The sequence below is a fragment of the Hemitrygon akajei genome, chromosome 5, assembly GCF_048418815.1.
Source record: "Hemitrygon akajei chromosome 5, sHemAka1.3, whole genome shotgun sequence".
Taxonomy (NCBI): domain Eukaryota; kingdom Metazoa; phylum Chordata; class Chondrichthyes; order Myliobatiformes; family Dasyatidae; genus Hemitrygon; species Hemitrygon akajei.
This window is the reverse complement of record NC_133128.1, coordinates 123,987,807-124,005,811: the sequence shown is the minus strand read 5'-3', so window position 1 is coordinate 124,005,811 and position 18,005 is coordinate 123,987,807. Positions and strand designations below refer to the sequence as shown.

General features: G+C 45.2%; 1 protein-coding gene and 1 long non-coding RNA gene across 3 annotated transcripts in view; one reads left to right on the top strand and one right to left on the bottom strand.

The window, feature by feature from the left end:
- ftcd (formimidoyltransferase cyclodeaminase) overlaps positions 1-18,005 on the top strand; it is a 51,709-nt gene that overhangs the window by 3,250 nt on the left and 30,454 nt on the right. For both annotated transcript variants that reach the window (XM_073046373.1, XM_073046372.1), the window contains exons 2-4: positions 10,353-10,536; positions 11,579-11,707; positions 14,223-14,311. In XM_073046373.1, the coding sequence (XP_072902474.1) occupies positions 10,353-10,536; positions 11,579-11,707; positions 14,223-14,311 (402 nt within the window). The remainder of the gene's footprint in view (positions 1-10,352; positions 10,537-11,578; positions 11,708-14,222; positions 14,312-18,005) is intronic.
- LOC140728142 (uncharacterized) overlaps positions 15,296-18,005 on the bottom strand; it is a 39,678-nt gene continuing 36,968 nt past the window's right edge. Inside the window, exon 2 of the long non-coding RNA XR_012099005.1 lies at positions 15,296-16,337. This is a non-coding gene — a long non-coding RNA (uncharacterized lncRNA). The remainder of the gene's footprint in view (positions 16,338-18,005) is intronic.

Genomic DNA, 18,005 nt, shown 5'->3' with positions numbered 1-18,005 from the left:
AAATAGTAGAACTATTTTTAAAAGATATAAACATGAGCTTTGTACTGAGTAAGTGCAGAACATTAAACATAAAGGTGCAATAGAGCTAACAGAACACAAAACAGAGCAGCAGGAGACAAGCAAAGAAAATAGATATAGTGTGATGAAAGGAAAATTTTCAACAGAATTTACCTCAAGGCTTAAGAAAATCTGGCAAACAGAGCTCAACAGTAAAAATATAATCAAGGCAATAAACACTTTTGTTATACGCATAATGATGTATTCTTTTGGCATAATATCTTGGTCTGAAACTGATCTGGAAAATTCACAAAGAAAAATAAGACCAGAAATAACAAATTTTAAAAAACACTATGTACACTCGAATGCACTTTTATTAACACTACCTAGGACAGGAGGAGCAAGAAGAATAACAGATATAAAAAATTTACACAACAGTCAGATAAAAGTCCTAAGGATATATTTTCATCAACCAAAACAGGATTCAGCACTCCATGTGAACATCTGCAATTCTGGTGAGAAGTACTCACCACTAAACTTAAATGAAAGCACAAATCAGAAAAATGAAGAAATTATCACTATTGAAGGAAAAGTTAACCAATGAGCCTCCATGGAAGACATCCCCACAATCTGAGCAGACTAGGTGTCAACAAGGAACACCTGGCTCAGAGTTGGAGACCTCTTCCCAGAAACAGAGGAATTCCTTGTGGTAATACAGGACCAGGTGGTTAATACAAAAAAATAATCAAAAATACATAATAAAAGACCAACAAATTCAAGACAATGAACACAGAAAATGCCAGGAGAACCAGGAACTATCCAAAGCATTACAGGTTCCTGTAGCAGTTTAACTCAATCTGATTACTTAAACAGGCACAATCAAATGGCAAACACTATTCACCAAAATCTTACTTTAAAATACAAACTCATAAAAGAAACCGTACCTTACAATAAATACAAGCCTGGTCCAGTTTACAGTCAGAGACTCTCAAAATTATATTACGACCAATCAGACATTACAGATAGGACAATCCATAATAACTGTCTGGATATAACAATACAGGAAAAACAAACAAAAACAACTTACTTAATAGATTTAGCCATTCCAAACACACACAACATACAGAAATCTGTAAGTGAAAAGCACCAGAAAAATACTGAATTAAAAGAGGAAATTGAAAGACCATGGAACATGAATAGGGTGTACATTGTCTTATTAGTAATATCTACAACTGGTGTCATCCCAAACTCACTACACAATAGCATTAAACAATTAGGCCAACGCAGCAATATTTATGTAAATCTTCAGAAAGCCACAATACTAAACACCACCAGAATAGTCCAAAAGTTCCTAGCAATTGAGTGCATTTGGCTACGCCCATACCTCAGGTTTTACCAGCTTGAGCTAAGAAAAAACAAAAATACAATAATAATTTTATTTATATAGTACCATACATTAAGATGCAAGTTCAAAGTGCTTTACATAGAGTGTAAAGATAAATCAATATAGTCATAAAAATACAAAAGTAAAAATCATAAGACAAACATTATATAGAATAAAATGTAATTGAATATACCAAATTAGATAAATGTAATCAACCCTCGGGGCATTAAGTAATCCTATAACTGGGCCAAATTAAAAAGTAGGCCTTTGGAAGTGTTTTGAAATGTTCCGCAGTACTAGTCTGGCATATTTCAGCCAGGAGAATATTCCAAATTTCTGGTCCACAAGAGCAAAGGGCCACATCAGCAGTTTTTATATGCTTGGCTCTAGGAACACCATGTAAATCAGTATTCATGGATCTCAGTTTAAGATAAGGAATGTAAGGGGTTAGACTCTCCAAAATACACTGAGGAGTTGTATTATTCAGAGCTGTATATATAATCAAGAATATTTTAACACTGATCCTAAAGGACACAGGCAGCCAGCGTAATGATGCCAAACCAGTGAACTGTGCTCAGGTTTTCTTTTTTTTGGTTAAGACTTCTGCAGAGAGCTGTGTTCACAACTCTGCAGTTTCTTGCTATCATGGGCAGAGCTGTTGCTATCCCAAGCTGTGATGCAATAGGATTTTCCATGGTGCATCGATAAAAGTTGGTGAAGGTCATCAGCTTTCTGAGGTGGCAGAGGCACTGGGTGCCTTTTCTCAGCCACAGGTCCACGTGGCTGATGTTTACACACTGCACATTAACTATCCTCCCAGATGCTGTGCGGGGAAGGAAGGCCTGCGTTTCTCAGTGGCAGGCATTAGCCATGTTGTTCTTCAGGAGTTGCCTGTCTTTTATTGGGGCCTTTTCAGGGTCTGGCACATGATCAGCTCCAGTCAGAACCCCCAAACCCCAACCCAACAGCACAGTGAGACGTTCTGGCTGCTCAGATAGCAAGACAAAGTGGCAGACTGGACAGGGAAGGGGTGAGTTAAGATTCATTATTAAAGATCAGCTTTATTTGCAACACGTATGTTGAAACATTGCAACATGCGGTGAAATGTGTGATTTTGCGTCATCTCAGCGAGGATTGTTCAGGGGGCAGCCTGTAGGTGTGGCCAGACTTCCCGCACCAACAGAGCATGCCCTCAACTCACTAACCCCATCTGTATGTCTGAAATGTGGGAGAAACTGGACTCCTGAAGGAAACCCACTTGGTCACGGGAAGAATTTACAAACTCCCTACTGACAGCGGTGGGCATCGGTCATTGCTGGTGCTGTAAAGTGACGTGCTGAACGCTACTCTACTCAGAACCCATGCCGGAAGCTTCCTGCAGTCTCGATACATGGGGGCTCGTGGGTTTGGGCTGAGATTGACTGCGCCCAGTCGCTCACTGGATCCTGACCCTGAAACTCCCCTTCAAGAACCAGTTACCCACCATGTCTGTCAGAAACTCCTCTTCAAGAACCAGTTACCCACCATGTCTGTCGGAAATTCCTCTTCAAGAACCAGTTACCCACCATATCTGTCGGAAACTCCCCTTCAAAAACCAGTTACCCACAACATCTGTCGGAAACTCCCCTTCAAGAACCAGTTACCCACCATGTCTGTCGGAAACTCCCCTTCAAGAATCAGTTACCCACCATGTCTGTCAGAAACTCCTCTTCAAGAACCAGTTACCCACCATGTCTGTCAGAAACTCCTCTTCAAGAACCAGTTACCCACCATGTCTGTCGGAAATTCCTCTTCAAGAACCAGTTACCCACCATGTCTGTCAGAAACTCCTCTTCAAGAACCAGTTACCCACCACATCTGTCGGAAACTCCCCTTCAAGAATCAGTTACCCACCATATCTGTCGGAAACTCCCCTTCAAAAACCAGTTACCCACCACATCTGTCGGAAACTCTCCTTCAAGAACCAGTTACCCACCACGTCTGTCAGAAGTGGCCTGTTTGAAGACGATTCCTGAACAGACCATTCTCCAATTTTCCTCACCCACCATATTTTAATTTACTCTAAGCTCAATCTTAACTCCTACATAACCCATTTTTCTATCATCTGTCCTGATGAAGGGTCTTGGCCCGAAACGTCGACCGTGCTTCTCCCTATAGATGCTGCCTGGCCTGCTGTGTTCCACCAGCATTTTGTATGTGTTGTTTGAATTTCCAGCAGCTGCAGATTTCCTTGTGTTTGCTTTCTATTATCCATGTGCCTTTCTAAGAGACTAGTAAATGCTCCTTATGTATCTGCCTTTACCATCACCCCCGGTACAGCATTCTAGGTACCACCACTCTCTGTGTTTAGAACTTACCTGTGACATCCCCCCCTATATTTTTCTCCACTCAGCTTAAAATTAAGCCCTCATGTATTAGCCACTTCCACCCTGGAAAAGGGTCTCTGGGTCTCCACTCTATCTATGCTTATCATCTTGTACACCTCTGTCAGGTCATCGCTCACCCTTCTTTGCTCCAAAGAGATAAGCCCTAGCTTGCTCGACCTATCCTCATAAGACATGCCCTCCAGTCCTGGTAAATCTCCTCTGCACCCTCTCTAAGGCTTCCACATCCTTTCTATAATGAGGCGACCAGAACTGAGCACACTATTCCAGGTGTGGTCTAACCAGGGTGTGATATAGCTCCAACATTATGTGCTGGCTCTTGGACTCAACTTTACATTTGGGGACAGGGGGTGGGGAATGGTGCTCTGGGCACTGCCCTGCATTAAGTCCCTGACGTTGTTTCATTCACGGCCTGGAGGAGTCAGTGCTTCATGTGCCAATGGTGAGTGAGAGATTACGGCTCCTGTTTCAGTGTTTGTGGGAAGTGCTCTTCAGATCTTTGGAAATTGCACCATCTCGGATCGCAAGACCCTGCAGTAGATAGTGAGGACAGCTGAGAAGATCATCGGGGTCTCTCTTCCCGTCATTACGGACATTAACACAACACGCTGCATCCGCAAAGGAAACAGCATTATGAAGGACCCCACGCACCCCACATACAGACTCTTCTCCCTCCTGCCGTCTGGGAAAAGGAACCAAAGCATTTGGGCTCTCACGACCAGACTATGTAACAGTTTCTTCCCCCAAGCTATCAGACTCCTCAATACCCAGAGCCTGGACTGACAACTTACTGCCCTATTGTCTTGTTTACTATTTATTGTAATGCCTGCACTGTTTTTGTGCACTTTATGCAGTCCTGGGTAGGTCTGTAGTCCAGTGTAGTTTTTTTCTGTGTTGTTTTTTACATAGTTCGGTCTAGTTTTTGTACTGTGTCATGTAACACCATGGTCCTGAAAAACGTTGTCTTGTTTTTACTGTGTACTGTACCAGCAGTTATGGTCGAAATGACAATAAAAAGTGACTTGACTTGAGATTACTGGTTGCACTTCTGTCCCATGCTCCTGACCTTTGGCCAACCCATGTGGCAGAGAGTGAGTCACTTAGGGGAGGCCCTCTTCATCTGGTCCTGGGCCTGGGCACGGTAGCAATTCACAGGTCCAGGCAGCAGGTCATCAAAGTGTCTGTCTGAGGTGACCCCTCTCCCACAATCTGAGGATATGTTGGTGCTGGCTTATCCCTGGAGAAAGAGCACATGGTGTCCACTAGCTCGCTGAAGGGCTCTCAGGGCCTATGGGCTTCGCAGGGGATGGAGAACAAATGTCAAAGTTCAAAATAAATATATTATCAAAATATGCCATCACGAGATTCATTTTTTGCAAGCATTCACAGGAGAACAGCAAAATACAACGGAATAAATGAAAAGCTACACACGATGACTGCCAAACGATCAATGTGCAAAAGAGGACAAACTGTACAAAAGAACTAAATAAATAATACTGAGAGCATGAGCTGCCAAGTCTCTGAAAGTGAGTCCATAGGTTATAAAATCAGTTCAGAGTTGAGGCCCCGAGCTCATTAGACTCCAAGTCAAATGCTTTACCCTTTGTTACTGTTCTGGATAAAGGCAGTCAGAATAGATAGTCAGCATCTCTGTCGAAGGGTAGAAATGTTAAATCAGAGGGCCTCCAGTTAAGATAAGGGGGGTAAGTTCAAAGTTCAAAGCTGTGTGCTCGAGTGTTTTAGAGAGGATTGGGTGCCTGGAATGTGCCGCTGGGTTGTTGGTCTCGGCAAATACGATAGAGGCTCTTGGATAGACACATGAGAGACATGGATCATACACAGACAGAACTAAATAGACTAATTTGGCATTGTATTAATTGTCGAGGTGTGGGGTCTGTTCCTGTGCTGTACTGTTCTATGTTTTAAACAAAACATTAAATAGGGGCCTGACTTTGAGGGCCTGAAAAGGAATTGAAGATTGGACACAAACAAACAACAACTTAGATAATCTGCCCCATTGAGATCTCCTACATTGGACAAGTGCGGCAATCATGTTTGCCTGAATGATTTTATCATCCTCGTTGGGGAATTATGTTTGGACAAAGCGACAAGCAGCCCGGCCTTTGATCGAGGTCTGAGATATCTCGTGTTTGGATAGGAGGAGTCTGCAGCACCTTAATCTGCTGGAGGAACTCAGGGGGTCCAGCAGGTTCTGTGGGGGGGGGGGGGGGAAGAGTTAGAGTCACAACCTCTGGTTCTAGTCCCATCCAACCTCAGTGGAAAAAGCCTGTATGTACCCTATCTACAACCCACCTAATTCTGTATACTTTTATCAAATCTTCCCTCATTCTTCTATGTTCTAGGGAATAAAGTCCTAACCTTTACAAACTTTCCCTAAAAATCAGGTCCTCAAGTCCTGGCAACATCCTTGTAAATTTTCTCAGTATTCTTTCTTGACAATAAGTACTCCTGCTTGAGTACTGTTGGGGGGGCGGCCTACCTGGGGGAAGCAACAGTGGTCACGCCTCTGACACAGAGTCCGGCCCTGTGTCTCAGAAGGGTAGGGAAAGGAGGAGGATGGCAGCAGTGGTAGGGGACTCTATAGTTAGGGAGTCAGACAGGCGATTCCGTGGACACAGGAAAGAGGCACGATGGTAGTTTGCCTCCCAGGTGCCAGGGTCTGGGATGTTTCTCATCACATTCACGATATCCTGAAGTGGGAAGGAGAACAGCCAGAGGTCATGGTACATATTGATACCAACGACATAGGCAGGAAAAGGGAGGAGGTCCTGAAAACAGACTACAGAGAGTTAGGAAGGAAGTTGAGAAGCAGGACCATAAAGGTAGTGACCTGTACAAAAAGGACGAGTTGCACGTGAATCCAATATCCTGGTGGGAAGGTTTGCTAAGGCTAATAGGGAGAGTTTAAACTAGAATTGCTGGGGGGTGGGAACCAAACTGAAGAGACGGAGGAAGAGGTGATTGGCCGACAAATAGAGAAAGCTTGGAGACAGTGTCTGAGGGAGGATAGGCAGGTGATAGAGAAGGGACGCGCTCAGACTGATGGTTTGAAATGTGTCTATTTTACTGCAAGGAGTATTGTGAACAAAGCGGATGAGCTTAGAGGGTGGATCAGTACTTGGAGCTATGATGTGGTGGCCATTACAGAGACTTGGATGGCTCAGGGACAGTAACGGTTACTTCAAGCGCTGGATTTTAGATGTGTCAGAAAGGACAGGGAAGGAGGCAAAAGAGGTGGGGATGTGGCACTGTTGATCGGAGATAGTGTCACGGCTGCAGAAAAGGAGGAAGTCATGGATGGGTTGTCTACGGAGTCTCTGTGGGTGGAGGTTAGGAACAGGAAGGGGTCAATAACTCTACTGGGTGTTTTTATAGACCACCCAATAGTAATAGGGACATTGAGGAGCAGATAGGGAGACAGATTCTGGAAAGGTGTAATAATAACAGGGTTGTCATGATGGGAGATTTTAATTTCCCAAACATCAATTGGCATGCCCCTAGACCGAGGGGTTTAGATCGGGTGGAGTTTGTTAGGTGGGTGCAGGAAGGTTTCTTGACACAATATGTAGAGAAGCCTACAAGAGGAGAGGCTGTACTTGATCTGGTATTGGGAAATGAACCTGGTCAGACGTCAGATCTCTCGGTGGGAGAGCATTTTGGAGATAGTGATCACAATTCTATCTCCTTTACCATCGCATTGGAGAGGGATAAGAACAGACAAGTTAGGAAAGCGTTTAATTGGAGTAAGGGGAATTATGAGGCTATCAGGCATGAACTTGGAAGCATAAGTTGGAAACAGATGTTTTCAGGGAAATGTACGGAAGAAATGTGGCAAATGTTTAGGGGATATTTGCGTGGAGTTCTGCATAAGTACATTCCAATGAGACAGGGAAAGGATGGTAGGGTACAGGAACCGTGGTGTACAAAGGCTGTTGTAAATCTAGTCAAGAAGAAGAGCTTACGAAAGGTTCAAAAAGCTAGGTAATGATAGAGATCTAGAAGATTATGCTAGCGGGAAGGAGCTCAAGGAAGAAATTAGGAGAGGCAGAAGGGGCCATGAGAAGGCCTTGGCGGACAGGATTAAGGAAAACCCCAAGGCATTCTACAAGTATGTGAAGAGCAAGAGGATAAGACGATAACAGAATATAGTATTAATGGTAAGACTCTTGGTAGTGTGGAGGATCAGAGGGATCGGAGGATCAGAGGGATCTTGGGGTCTGAGTCCATAGGACACTCAAAGCTGCTGCGCAGGTTGAATCTGTGGTTAAGAAAGCATACGGTGTATTGGCCTTCATCAATCATGGAATTCAGTTTAGGAGCTGAGAGGTAATGTTGCAGCTATACAGGACCCTGGTCAGACCCCACTTGGAGTACTGTGCTCAGTTCTGGTTGCCTCACTATAGGAAGAATGTGGAAACCATAGAAAGGGTGCAGAGGAGATTTACAAGGATGTTGCCTGGATTGGGGAGCATTCCTTATGAAAATAGGTTGAGTGAACTCTCCTTGGAGCAACTGAGGATGAGAGGTGATCTGATAGAGGTGAATAAGATGATGAGAAGCATTGATTGTGTGGATAGTCAGAGGCTTTCTCCCAGGGTGGAAATGGTTAGCATGAGAGGGCATGGTTTTGAGGTGTTTGGAAGTAGGTACAGAGGAGATGTCGGGGTTAAGTTTTTTTTGCAGAGAGTGGTGAGTGCGTGGAATGGGCTGCCAGCGATGGTGGTGGAGCCAAACACAGTAGGGTCTTTTAAGAGACTCCTGGACAGATATGTGGAGCTCAGAAAAATAAAGGGCTATGGGTAACCCTAGGTAATTTCTCAGGCAAAGCATGTTCGGCACAGCTTTGTGGGCCAAAGGGCCAGGATTGTGCTGTAGGTTTTCTATGTTTCTGTCTTTCCTGTAGGTAGGTGACCCAGAAATGCACATAATACTCCAAATTAGTCCTCACATATCTTATGCAACTTTAAACGTAACATTCAACTCCAGTTCTCAAAGTATTGGCTTATGAAGGTCAATGTGCCAGAACACCTCTTTATGACCTTATCTACTGTCAACTTTATACCCTGACAGATCTCAGGGTAGTATACGGTGGTGTTAATTTACCTTGAACTTTTGGGGTCGAGAATCTGCATTAGGACTGAGTGTGGAGAGGGAAGATGACCAATATTGGCGTGAGATGGTAGTCCGAGATGACTGGTGGACTGAGGAGGGGCGTAAGATGACTGGCAGGTTGTGCCAGGTAGGAGAGGGGAGTGGAGGAGGATTTGAGACAATGGCAGGTGGATGATAGATGTAGATCAGTCAAAGGGGCAAATAGAGTTAGGTGGTGGGGAGGGGGAATATTGGAGGTGAAAAGCAGCAATGCTGAATGTCATCATTATATGCCATGTCATATCCATGGCATTCTCTATCCATGACCATGACTGTTCTTGGAAAAATTTTCTACAGAAGTGATTTGCCATTGCCTTCTTCTGGGTAATGTGTTTACAAGAGGGGGTGGCCCCTGCCATTATTAATATTCTTCAGAGGTTGTCTGCCTGGCTTCAGTGGTCACATAACCAGGACTTGTGATAGGCGCCAGCTCCTCATATGACCATCCACCTCCTGCCTCCATGGCTTCACGTGGCCCTGATTGGAGGGAGAAGCAGGTGCTACACCTTGCCCAAGGGTGAACTGCAGGCTAGCAGAGGGACGGAGTGTCTTACACCTCCTTTGGTGGAGATGTATCTCCACCCACCACCTATATGATAAATGTCTAAGTCTGGAAAGTGAGAAAGGTGATAATGGGAACCATCAGGGGAGAGGTTTATGGTGGGTGGATCCAAGGGGTGAAATGTGTGGGTAGTAGGTGTACAGAACCACGAATGGGTGACGGACAGGCTGGGAGGGGAGGGGGATGGAATGGGTGACGGACAGGCTGGGAGGGGAGGGGAACGGAATGGGTGACAGACAGGCTGGGAAGGGAGGGGGACGGAATGGGTGACGGACAGGCTGGGAGGAGAGGGGGACGGAATGGGTGACGGACAGGCTGGGAGGGGAGGGGGATGGAATGGGTGATGGACAGGCTGGGAGGGGAGGGGGACGGAATGGGTGACGGACAGGCTGGGAGGGGAGGGGGATGGAATGGGTGACGGACAGGCTGGGAGGGGAGGGGGATGGAATGGGTGACGGACAGGCTGGGAGGGGAGGGGGATGGCAGGAACAGAGAAAAAAACTGGAACACTGGAGGAAGATTGTAGGGATAGTGGGACAATATTGGCTGTTCTCCAGCTTTTTGGAAACTTGCCTGGAGCTAGAGGATACAAGGATCTCTGTCAGGACACCAGGAATCTCCCACCTTGCCTCCTTCAGTATCCTGGCACATATCCTATCATGTCCTGGTGATTTATCTATTTTCATGTGTCTTAATGCACACAACACCTCTTCCTTCTTAACATCAACATGTGTTAAGTATCAACATAGCTCTACCTCATCGCACCGTTGCCCATGTCCTTCTCCTTGGTGGATACCGTTGTGAAGAATGAATTCAGGAACTCAGACGGCTCCGTGAATTGTTTTCCTGGTAGGTCATTGATGCCATTGCTGACGCCATTTCACAAACCAAGGGCTGCTCGCTGTTGGATGTGGACCCTGGCCAGTCCACGAATCGGACAGTGTACACATTCGTTGGCTCTCCAGAGGCTGTAGTGAACGGAGCGCTGAACGCTGCTGAGGTGGCCTATCAGCTCATTGACATGGTAACACACCGAGGTAGGTGGATGCTGGTTTATTGTATAAAGCTTCGGGATCGGTGTACTCGTGGGGATTGTGTGATGCCGACACAGAGAACTCTGTGTGTGGCATTCCAGTAAGCAGGAATGGGTGCTGAAAAGATTCACAACGAGGGCTCGAGTTACATGGAGAGGCTGGAATTTGTTTTTCCCTGGTCAGACCCCACTTGGAGTACTGTGCTCAGTTCTGGTTGCCTCACTCTAGTAAGGATGTGGAAGCCATAGGAAGGGTGCAGAGGAGATTTACAAGGATGTTGCCTGGATTGGGGAGCATGCCTGATGAGAACAGGTTGAGTGAACTCGGCCTTTTCTCCTTGGAGCGATGGAGGATGAGAGGTGACCTGATAGAGGTGTATCAGATGATGAGAGGCATTGATTGTGTGGAGAGTCAGAGGCTTTTTCCCAGGGCTGAAATGGTTGCCACAAGAGGACACAGGTTTAAGGTGCTGGGGAGTAGGTACAGAGGGGATGTCAGGGGTAAGTTTTTTACTCAGAGAGCGGTGAGTGCATGGAATGGGCTGCCGGCAGATACGATAGGGTCTTCTAAGAAACTTTTAGACAGGTACATGGAGCTTAGTAAATTAGAAAGCTATGGGTAAGCCTAGTAATTTCTAAGGTAGGGACATGTTCTGCACAACTCTGTGGGTCAAAGGGCCTGTATTGTGCTGTAGGTTTTCTATGAGCACAGGATCATACAAAGGCAGAAGGAATTAATTTAATTTGGTATTAAACATGGCACAGGCATAGTGGGGTGAAGGGTTTCTGTGCTGTACAATGTTCTGTGTTCTGTGATTGTGGTCTCATACCCTCCCCTCTTTCATCCTTAATCTTTCATACTTAATCTTTCATCCATGTGCCTATCTAAGAGTTACTCAATCTATGCCTCTTATCTCTATAAGTCACCTCTCCTCCTCCACTTCAGAGAGAGAAACCCCAGCTTGCTCAACGTATCTTCATAAGACTTTGTGGTGGCTTTGAGAGATGTTCAGCTCTCGTCTTAATATGTTGAGTTTTACCGGCAGGTGAACATCCCAGGCTGGGAGCTCTGGATGTGTGTCCCTTCATCCCAGTGCGTAACGTCCGCATGGAGGAATGTGTCCAGTGTGCAACTGAGTTTGGGAAACGGCTTGCGAAGAAGCTGGAGGTACCTGGTGAGTGAATACTGCTTGGACGAACCATGAGAGGAACTTTAGGACCCTGTTGGAAAGAGGGTAGTTGCATACAATCAGGTCCCTGTGGGTGTCTGAGAGGGATGGGCACACAACCTGGTCCCTGAGCGCACCTTACCACCCTCTGAGTGAAGAAGTAGCCTCTCATGTTTCCCTTAAATATTTCACCTTTCACCCTTAACCCATGACCTTTAGTTCTAGTTCCACCCAACCTCGGTGGAAAAAGCCTATCTATACCACTCCTAATTTTGTATACCGCTATCAGAACTCCCCTCAGCCTTCCACACTCTAGGGAATAAAGTCCAAACTTATTCAAACTTTTCCTATAACTCAAGTCCTGAAGTCCTTACAAGGATTCTTGTAAATTTTCTCTGCACTCTTTTGATCTTATTGATATATTTCCTGTAGGTGGCTAACCAAAACTGCACACAATACTCCAAATTAGGCCCCACCCATGTCTTATACAACTTCAACATAACATCCCAACTCCTATACTCAATACTTTGATTTATGAAGACCAAAGGCTGTGGTCAATAGAACAAGATTACTTGGTGGCCGATCGGTAACTTGCCTAACAGAAAGCCCCCAGTTCAAGATGTGAATGTTTCACATCCCAATTGAGAGTCAAAAAGTTAAGCAGCACTCAACAAGCCCCTCAACCACCATTGCTGTGCTGCCCTTTTTACCTAACATGCCCACAATAGGGCACTATCCTTCTATGCCTTGCCTTTTAAACAGTTATTGTATCTGATTTCACCACCTCCCCTGGCAGCATGTTCCAGAGATCAGCCATATTTTCTACCTTGCCCCGGCAAAAACAAGACCAGACTACCCCACCTCTGCCCGTTAATGAAATCTCCAACTCCATCCTCTCCCCCGCAGCCTCTCCAGCGTGAACACCTCTGGAGCTTTTGGAGGGAATGGGGGAAGGGGTTTGGGCGACTTGGGGGGAGGTGGGCTTAGGGAGGGAACTCATTTATGTCGTGCTGATCTTCGTATGAAGAAATGTTTCCCTCCTCAAGTGTTTAAGATTATGGCTCTGTGCATTACTTCAGCAACTAAAGAAAATACTTTATTGCAGCTTCAATTCCATGTCCTTTTTCCGTTTTAATAAAACCCCATTTAGGTTGAACACCAAACATCTGCTGTTGCCTGGATTTTGATTGCACTATTTAAAATATCACTCATTGGCGAGAGGCAAAAGGTGGAGGGAGCTCTGTGGGCAAATGACAGCTGGGATCACTGAGGGCTGGGAAATCTACTTAACTGTTGAGGAACAGAGAATTCAGAGGAACAGGCAACTTGGGCCACAGAACCTGACCTCATCATTCAAGTCCCTAAATACTGCTCATAAACACAAAATATTCTGCAGATGTTGGAAATCCAGAGCAACACACACAAAATGCTGGAGGAACTCAGCAGGTCAGGCAGCATCTAGGGAGAGAAATTACATTTTGGGTTGAGACCCTTCATCGGAATTGGACGAAGGGTCTCGGTCTGAAAGGTTGATTCTTTATTCCTCTCCTGCAATGCTACCTGACCTGCTGAGTTCCTCTGAAATTTCTGGTGTTGTTCCGTTTCCGCCACAGCCTCTGTGCCACAGCAGAACGTGGTCCTCGAGATGGGTGTGGCAGTGGCTGTGTGATGGAACCATCACTTTAGACTGAGTCTTTAGCCTTCTTGACACCAAACGTTATGTCAACCTTCTCAACTGCCTTTAATTAGTTGTGCATTTACATTTAGTGATTTTTCTCCACAGGCTGTCATATCTCCTTCTTCCTCTGAATTCTCCACTTGTCAGCAGTTAAAAAGTGTGCCTGGCCATTTGTGGACCCAGCTATCACCTGGAGCTCTGTTCTCCACGTTTTTGACCCACTCACCATTAGGTGATACTTACTTAGCGTGACCAGAACTCAAGGCAGCGTCCTGAAGAACATGTGGAGCACAAAACACTACAGCACTGTACAGGCCATCAAAATTGGCCTTCCTCCAATTTAGATATCTCAGCCGAAGGACCAGGCTTATCATTCTCCAGTGTTCAGAGAACATAAAACACTACAGCACAGTACAGGCCCACGATGTTGTGCTGACCTTTTAACCTACTCTAAAATCAATCTAACCCTTCTCTCCTACACAGCCCTCCATTTTTCTATCATCCATGTGCTTACCTAAATGCTTTTACCACCAGCTCTGGCGGGACATTACACAGAAACCACTCTGTGTAAAAAAACGTACCTCTGTCACCTTCCTTATACTTTCCTCCAATCATCTTAAAATTATGTCCACTTGTATTACCCATTTTTTGCCCTGGGGAAATGTCTCTGGCTGCCCTCTTGACCTATGACTCTTGTACATGCCTATTAAGTCACCTCTTACCTTCCTTTGTTCCAGAGAGATAGCTTGATCCAGGCAGCATCCTGGAAAACCCTCTCTGCAGTTTCTTTAATTACCCAGCTTGTTCGTGTCTGATTGAATAACACTGTTACTCTTCTTACAGTCTATTTATACGGAGAAGCAGCGCGAAAGGAGCGTCGCAGAGCACTGCCCAGCATTCGAGCTGGTGAATACGAAGGGCTACAGGGAAAGGTAGGCAAAGGAGGATCGACGGTATTTAGAGGCACAGGAGATGCTGGAATCAGGAGCAATATGCAATCTACTCAGTGGGTCAAGCAGCATCTGTAGGGGAGAAAGGAACTGTCAAGGACCTCTGGCAAGGTTTCAACCTGAAACATCAACAATTCCTTTCCTCCCACTGAGAATGCCTGTCGACAAAGGTATGCTGGCATTGGAGTGATAATTATCCCTCTCAACCCCATTCTCCTTTTAACCTTTGATGCCCTTTCTAATCAAGAACCTATCAAGCTCTGCTTTAAAAATACTCAATCACCCGGCCTCTACAGCCATTTGTAGCAATGAATTCCACAGATTCACAACCCTCTGGCTAAAAAGATTTCCTCTTCATCGCTGTTCTAATTGTATGTTCCTCTTTTCTGAGACTGTGCTCTCTGGTCCTAGACTCTCCCACTATAGGAAACATCCTTTCCACATCCACTCTGTCTAGGTCTTTCAATATTCAATAGGATTCAATAAGATCTTGCCGCATTCTTCTGAACTTCAGTGAGTACAGGCCCAGAAACATCAAATGCTCTTTATTTGTTAACCTGTTAATTCCTGGGATCATTCTTGTGAATTTCTGCTGGACCCTCTCCAACGCCAGCACATCTTTCCTTAGAAGAGGGGCCCAAAACTGCATACAGTGCTGTAAGTGTGATCTGATCAACGTCTTATAAAGCATCATCGTGCTTTGGAGTTTTTTAAGCAGACATATTAAGGTGCTGAGTAAACACTGCCACTTTTTTTCCACAATCTCCATCATTCTAAACACTGGCTGGGATCAAAGCCTGAAAAGGGAAGTGATTAGCTAAACTGTGAATGAAGAGAACGGCACTCATGTCTGGTTGTGCCAACATCAGAATCAGATTGACTATCACTGGCATTTGTTGTGAAATTCGTTAACTTCAAGGCAGCAGCACAATTAAAAACATGATAAATAAATATAAAGAAAAAACGGAGTTACATTAAGTTTAATTATTAATTAAAGCTAGAATAAGTAGTACAAAATAACAGAAATAACAAAGTAGTGAGGTGGTGTCCATTTCAAAATCAGATGGTGGAGGGGAAGAAGCTGTTCCTGAATCACTGAGTGTGTGTCTTCAGGCTTCTGTACCTCCTTCCCGACAGTAACAGTGTGAAGAGGGCATGTCCTGGGCAGTGGAGATCCTTAATGAATGCCATCTTCCTAAGTCATCACTCCTTGAAGATGTCAGTATCAGTGTAAGGGAAGGTTGGTGAATGCAGCTGGCAGAGTTGGATTAGAACAAGTGCTGCCATACACTCAGTGATCCTTTATTAGGTAGCTCCTGCAACCATCCAAGATTCGACGTGTTCTGTGTTCAGGGATGCTCTTCCTCACACCACTGTTGTAACATGTGGTTATTGGAATTACTGTTGCTTTTCTGTCAGTTTGATATAGTCCAGCCATTCTCCTCTGACCTCACTTATGAACAAAGCACTTTTGCCAACAGAACTGCCGCTCACTGGATGTTTTTTGTTTCTCACACCGTTCTTCTCTAAACTCTAGAGACTGCTGTGCGTGATAATCTCAGGAAATCTGAAGTTTCAGAGATACTCAAACCACCCCGTCTGGCATCAACAATTATTCCACAGTCGAGGTCACTTAGATCACATTTCTCCCCCACTCTGATGTCTGGTCTATACAACAAATGAACCTCTTGACCGTGTCTGTAAGCATTTATGCATTGAGTTGCTGCCGCATGATTGGCTGATCAGACATTTGCATTAACGAGCAGGTGTTGTTATCCAGACTTCCTTTCGTTGGCAACAGAGGGAACCAGCTGCCGTGTCGTTCGGGGGTGGCGGACTGACTGAGGCTACAGCAACTATTTGGCTCATTGTATCTTGCCGGCTAAAAATAGAGCTATTTTGGTTACTTCCTCTTCTCAGTTCTTGTGTGCTATACCATTTTGTTGTGAATAATATTTCTACAACTCCACACTAATCTTTTCAAGATTTGAGACTGCTTAGTGTCATTCTGCAGTAAGGAGAAAGAAATGATTGTTACTCTGGATCCTGTGCTGCATAAAGAAACACAATAAAGAATACAATTAAAAAACAATAAATATAAATACATAAGATTAGCTTATATACATAGACCGATTGTACGTACATAAAGTGATACTAGGTGCAGGAGTGTCTGTACATAAGGTGGCTGACAGGAAATAATATAGGAGTGGTGGTGGGAAGAGGGGTGGGGTGTGTTAATGGGTGGAGATGTTAATCAGCCTGATGGTTGAGAATTAATTAAAACTTTTGCCTCTATGGACATGAATGTCTTTCTTTTCACTCTATCAGGGGTTCTCATCAATTTATCTGCTTCAGTTAAGTCTCCCCTTGGTCTCCTTTGTTCCAGCGAGAACCCCAGCTGAGACAGACTTTCCTCATAGCTATGATTCTTCAGCCCTGCCTCAGTAAATCTCCTTGGTATCCTCTTTAATCCTGACATATTCTTCCCCTGGTGCAGTGACCAAAGTTGTGCACATGTGGCCGAGCAGAACCTCACTGCGCCTGTATTCTGACAAGATGCCCCATGTAAACACGAGATCCTGCAGATGCTGGGTATCTTGAGCAATGCACACAAAATGCTGGGGGAGCTCGGCAGGGCAGGCAGCACCTATGGAGTGAACATTTTGGACTGGAAAGGAAGGGGGGCAGAAGCCAGAAGGTGGGGGAGGGGGGATGAGGACAAACTGGGAGGTGATAGGTGAAGCCCGGTGAGGGGGATAGTAGGGGCATGCTCTGGGAGTTGATGGATGGAAGTGTTAAAGGAGGAACCTAATTGGAGGGCAATAGACCATGGAATAAAGGGAAGGGGAGCCACAGGGAGGTGATGAGGAGAAGGGCAGGATTAAGATGGAAGCCAGAATGGGGAATGGGAAAAAGAAAGAAGGGGAAGGAGTGAAAAATTATCAGAATTTATCGAAAATCGACGTTCATGCCATTAGGTTGGAAGGGACACAGAATATGAGGTGTTGCTCCTCAAACCTGAGTTTGGCCTCATCATTGCAATAGAGAAAGCCTTCGACAGATACATCCGTTTAGGAATGGGAAGTGGAAGTGGAAATGAAGTGGGTAGCCACTGGAAGGTTTTGCCGTTGCAGCGGACAGAGCAAAGTTGCTTGACAAAGCACCTTCGTCGCTCTAGGGATGGCTCAGGAGCTGACCAGGGAAATGTCCTGTCTGCCTCCTGAGCCATCTTATCTACCAGTCCCACTACTGAGCAGATCTGTGGAACTGGACTCCAAGATCCTCTGTCCCCAGCAGCTCTCAGTATCCCACCATTTGTTGTACATTCACTGGCCTTTTTTGCCTCCATCACCTCACACTTCTCCACATTCTGTTTGTCACTGTTGTTCTCACCTGACCAGTCCAATGGCTTCTTCCTGCACAGAGAGAACTCTCCTCAGAGTCAGTTTTCCAAACTTTTTAATTATGGGCCCTTCGTTCAAATCCGAGCCCTGGGGAATGTCACTATGACAATATTGAGACAAGATAACCATAACACTGTATAAGCAATCACACCGAATAGTCTTTCACTCCACACTACTCCTGTGTTTGCTTCCCTCCAATATCCCAGCCCTTTCCACCACAGTACCCTTAGAAATTACTTTTCAGACTTAAAGTAAAACACACAAAGTGCTGG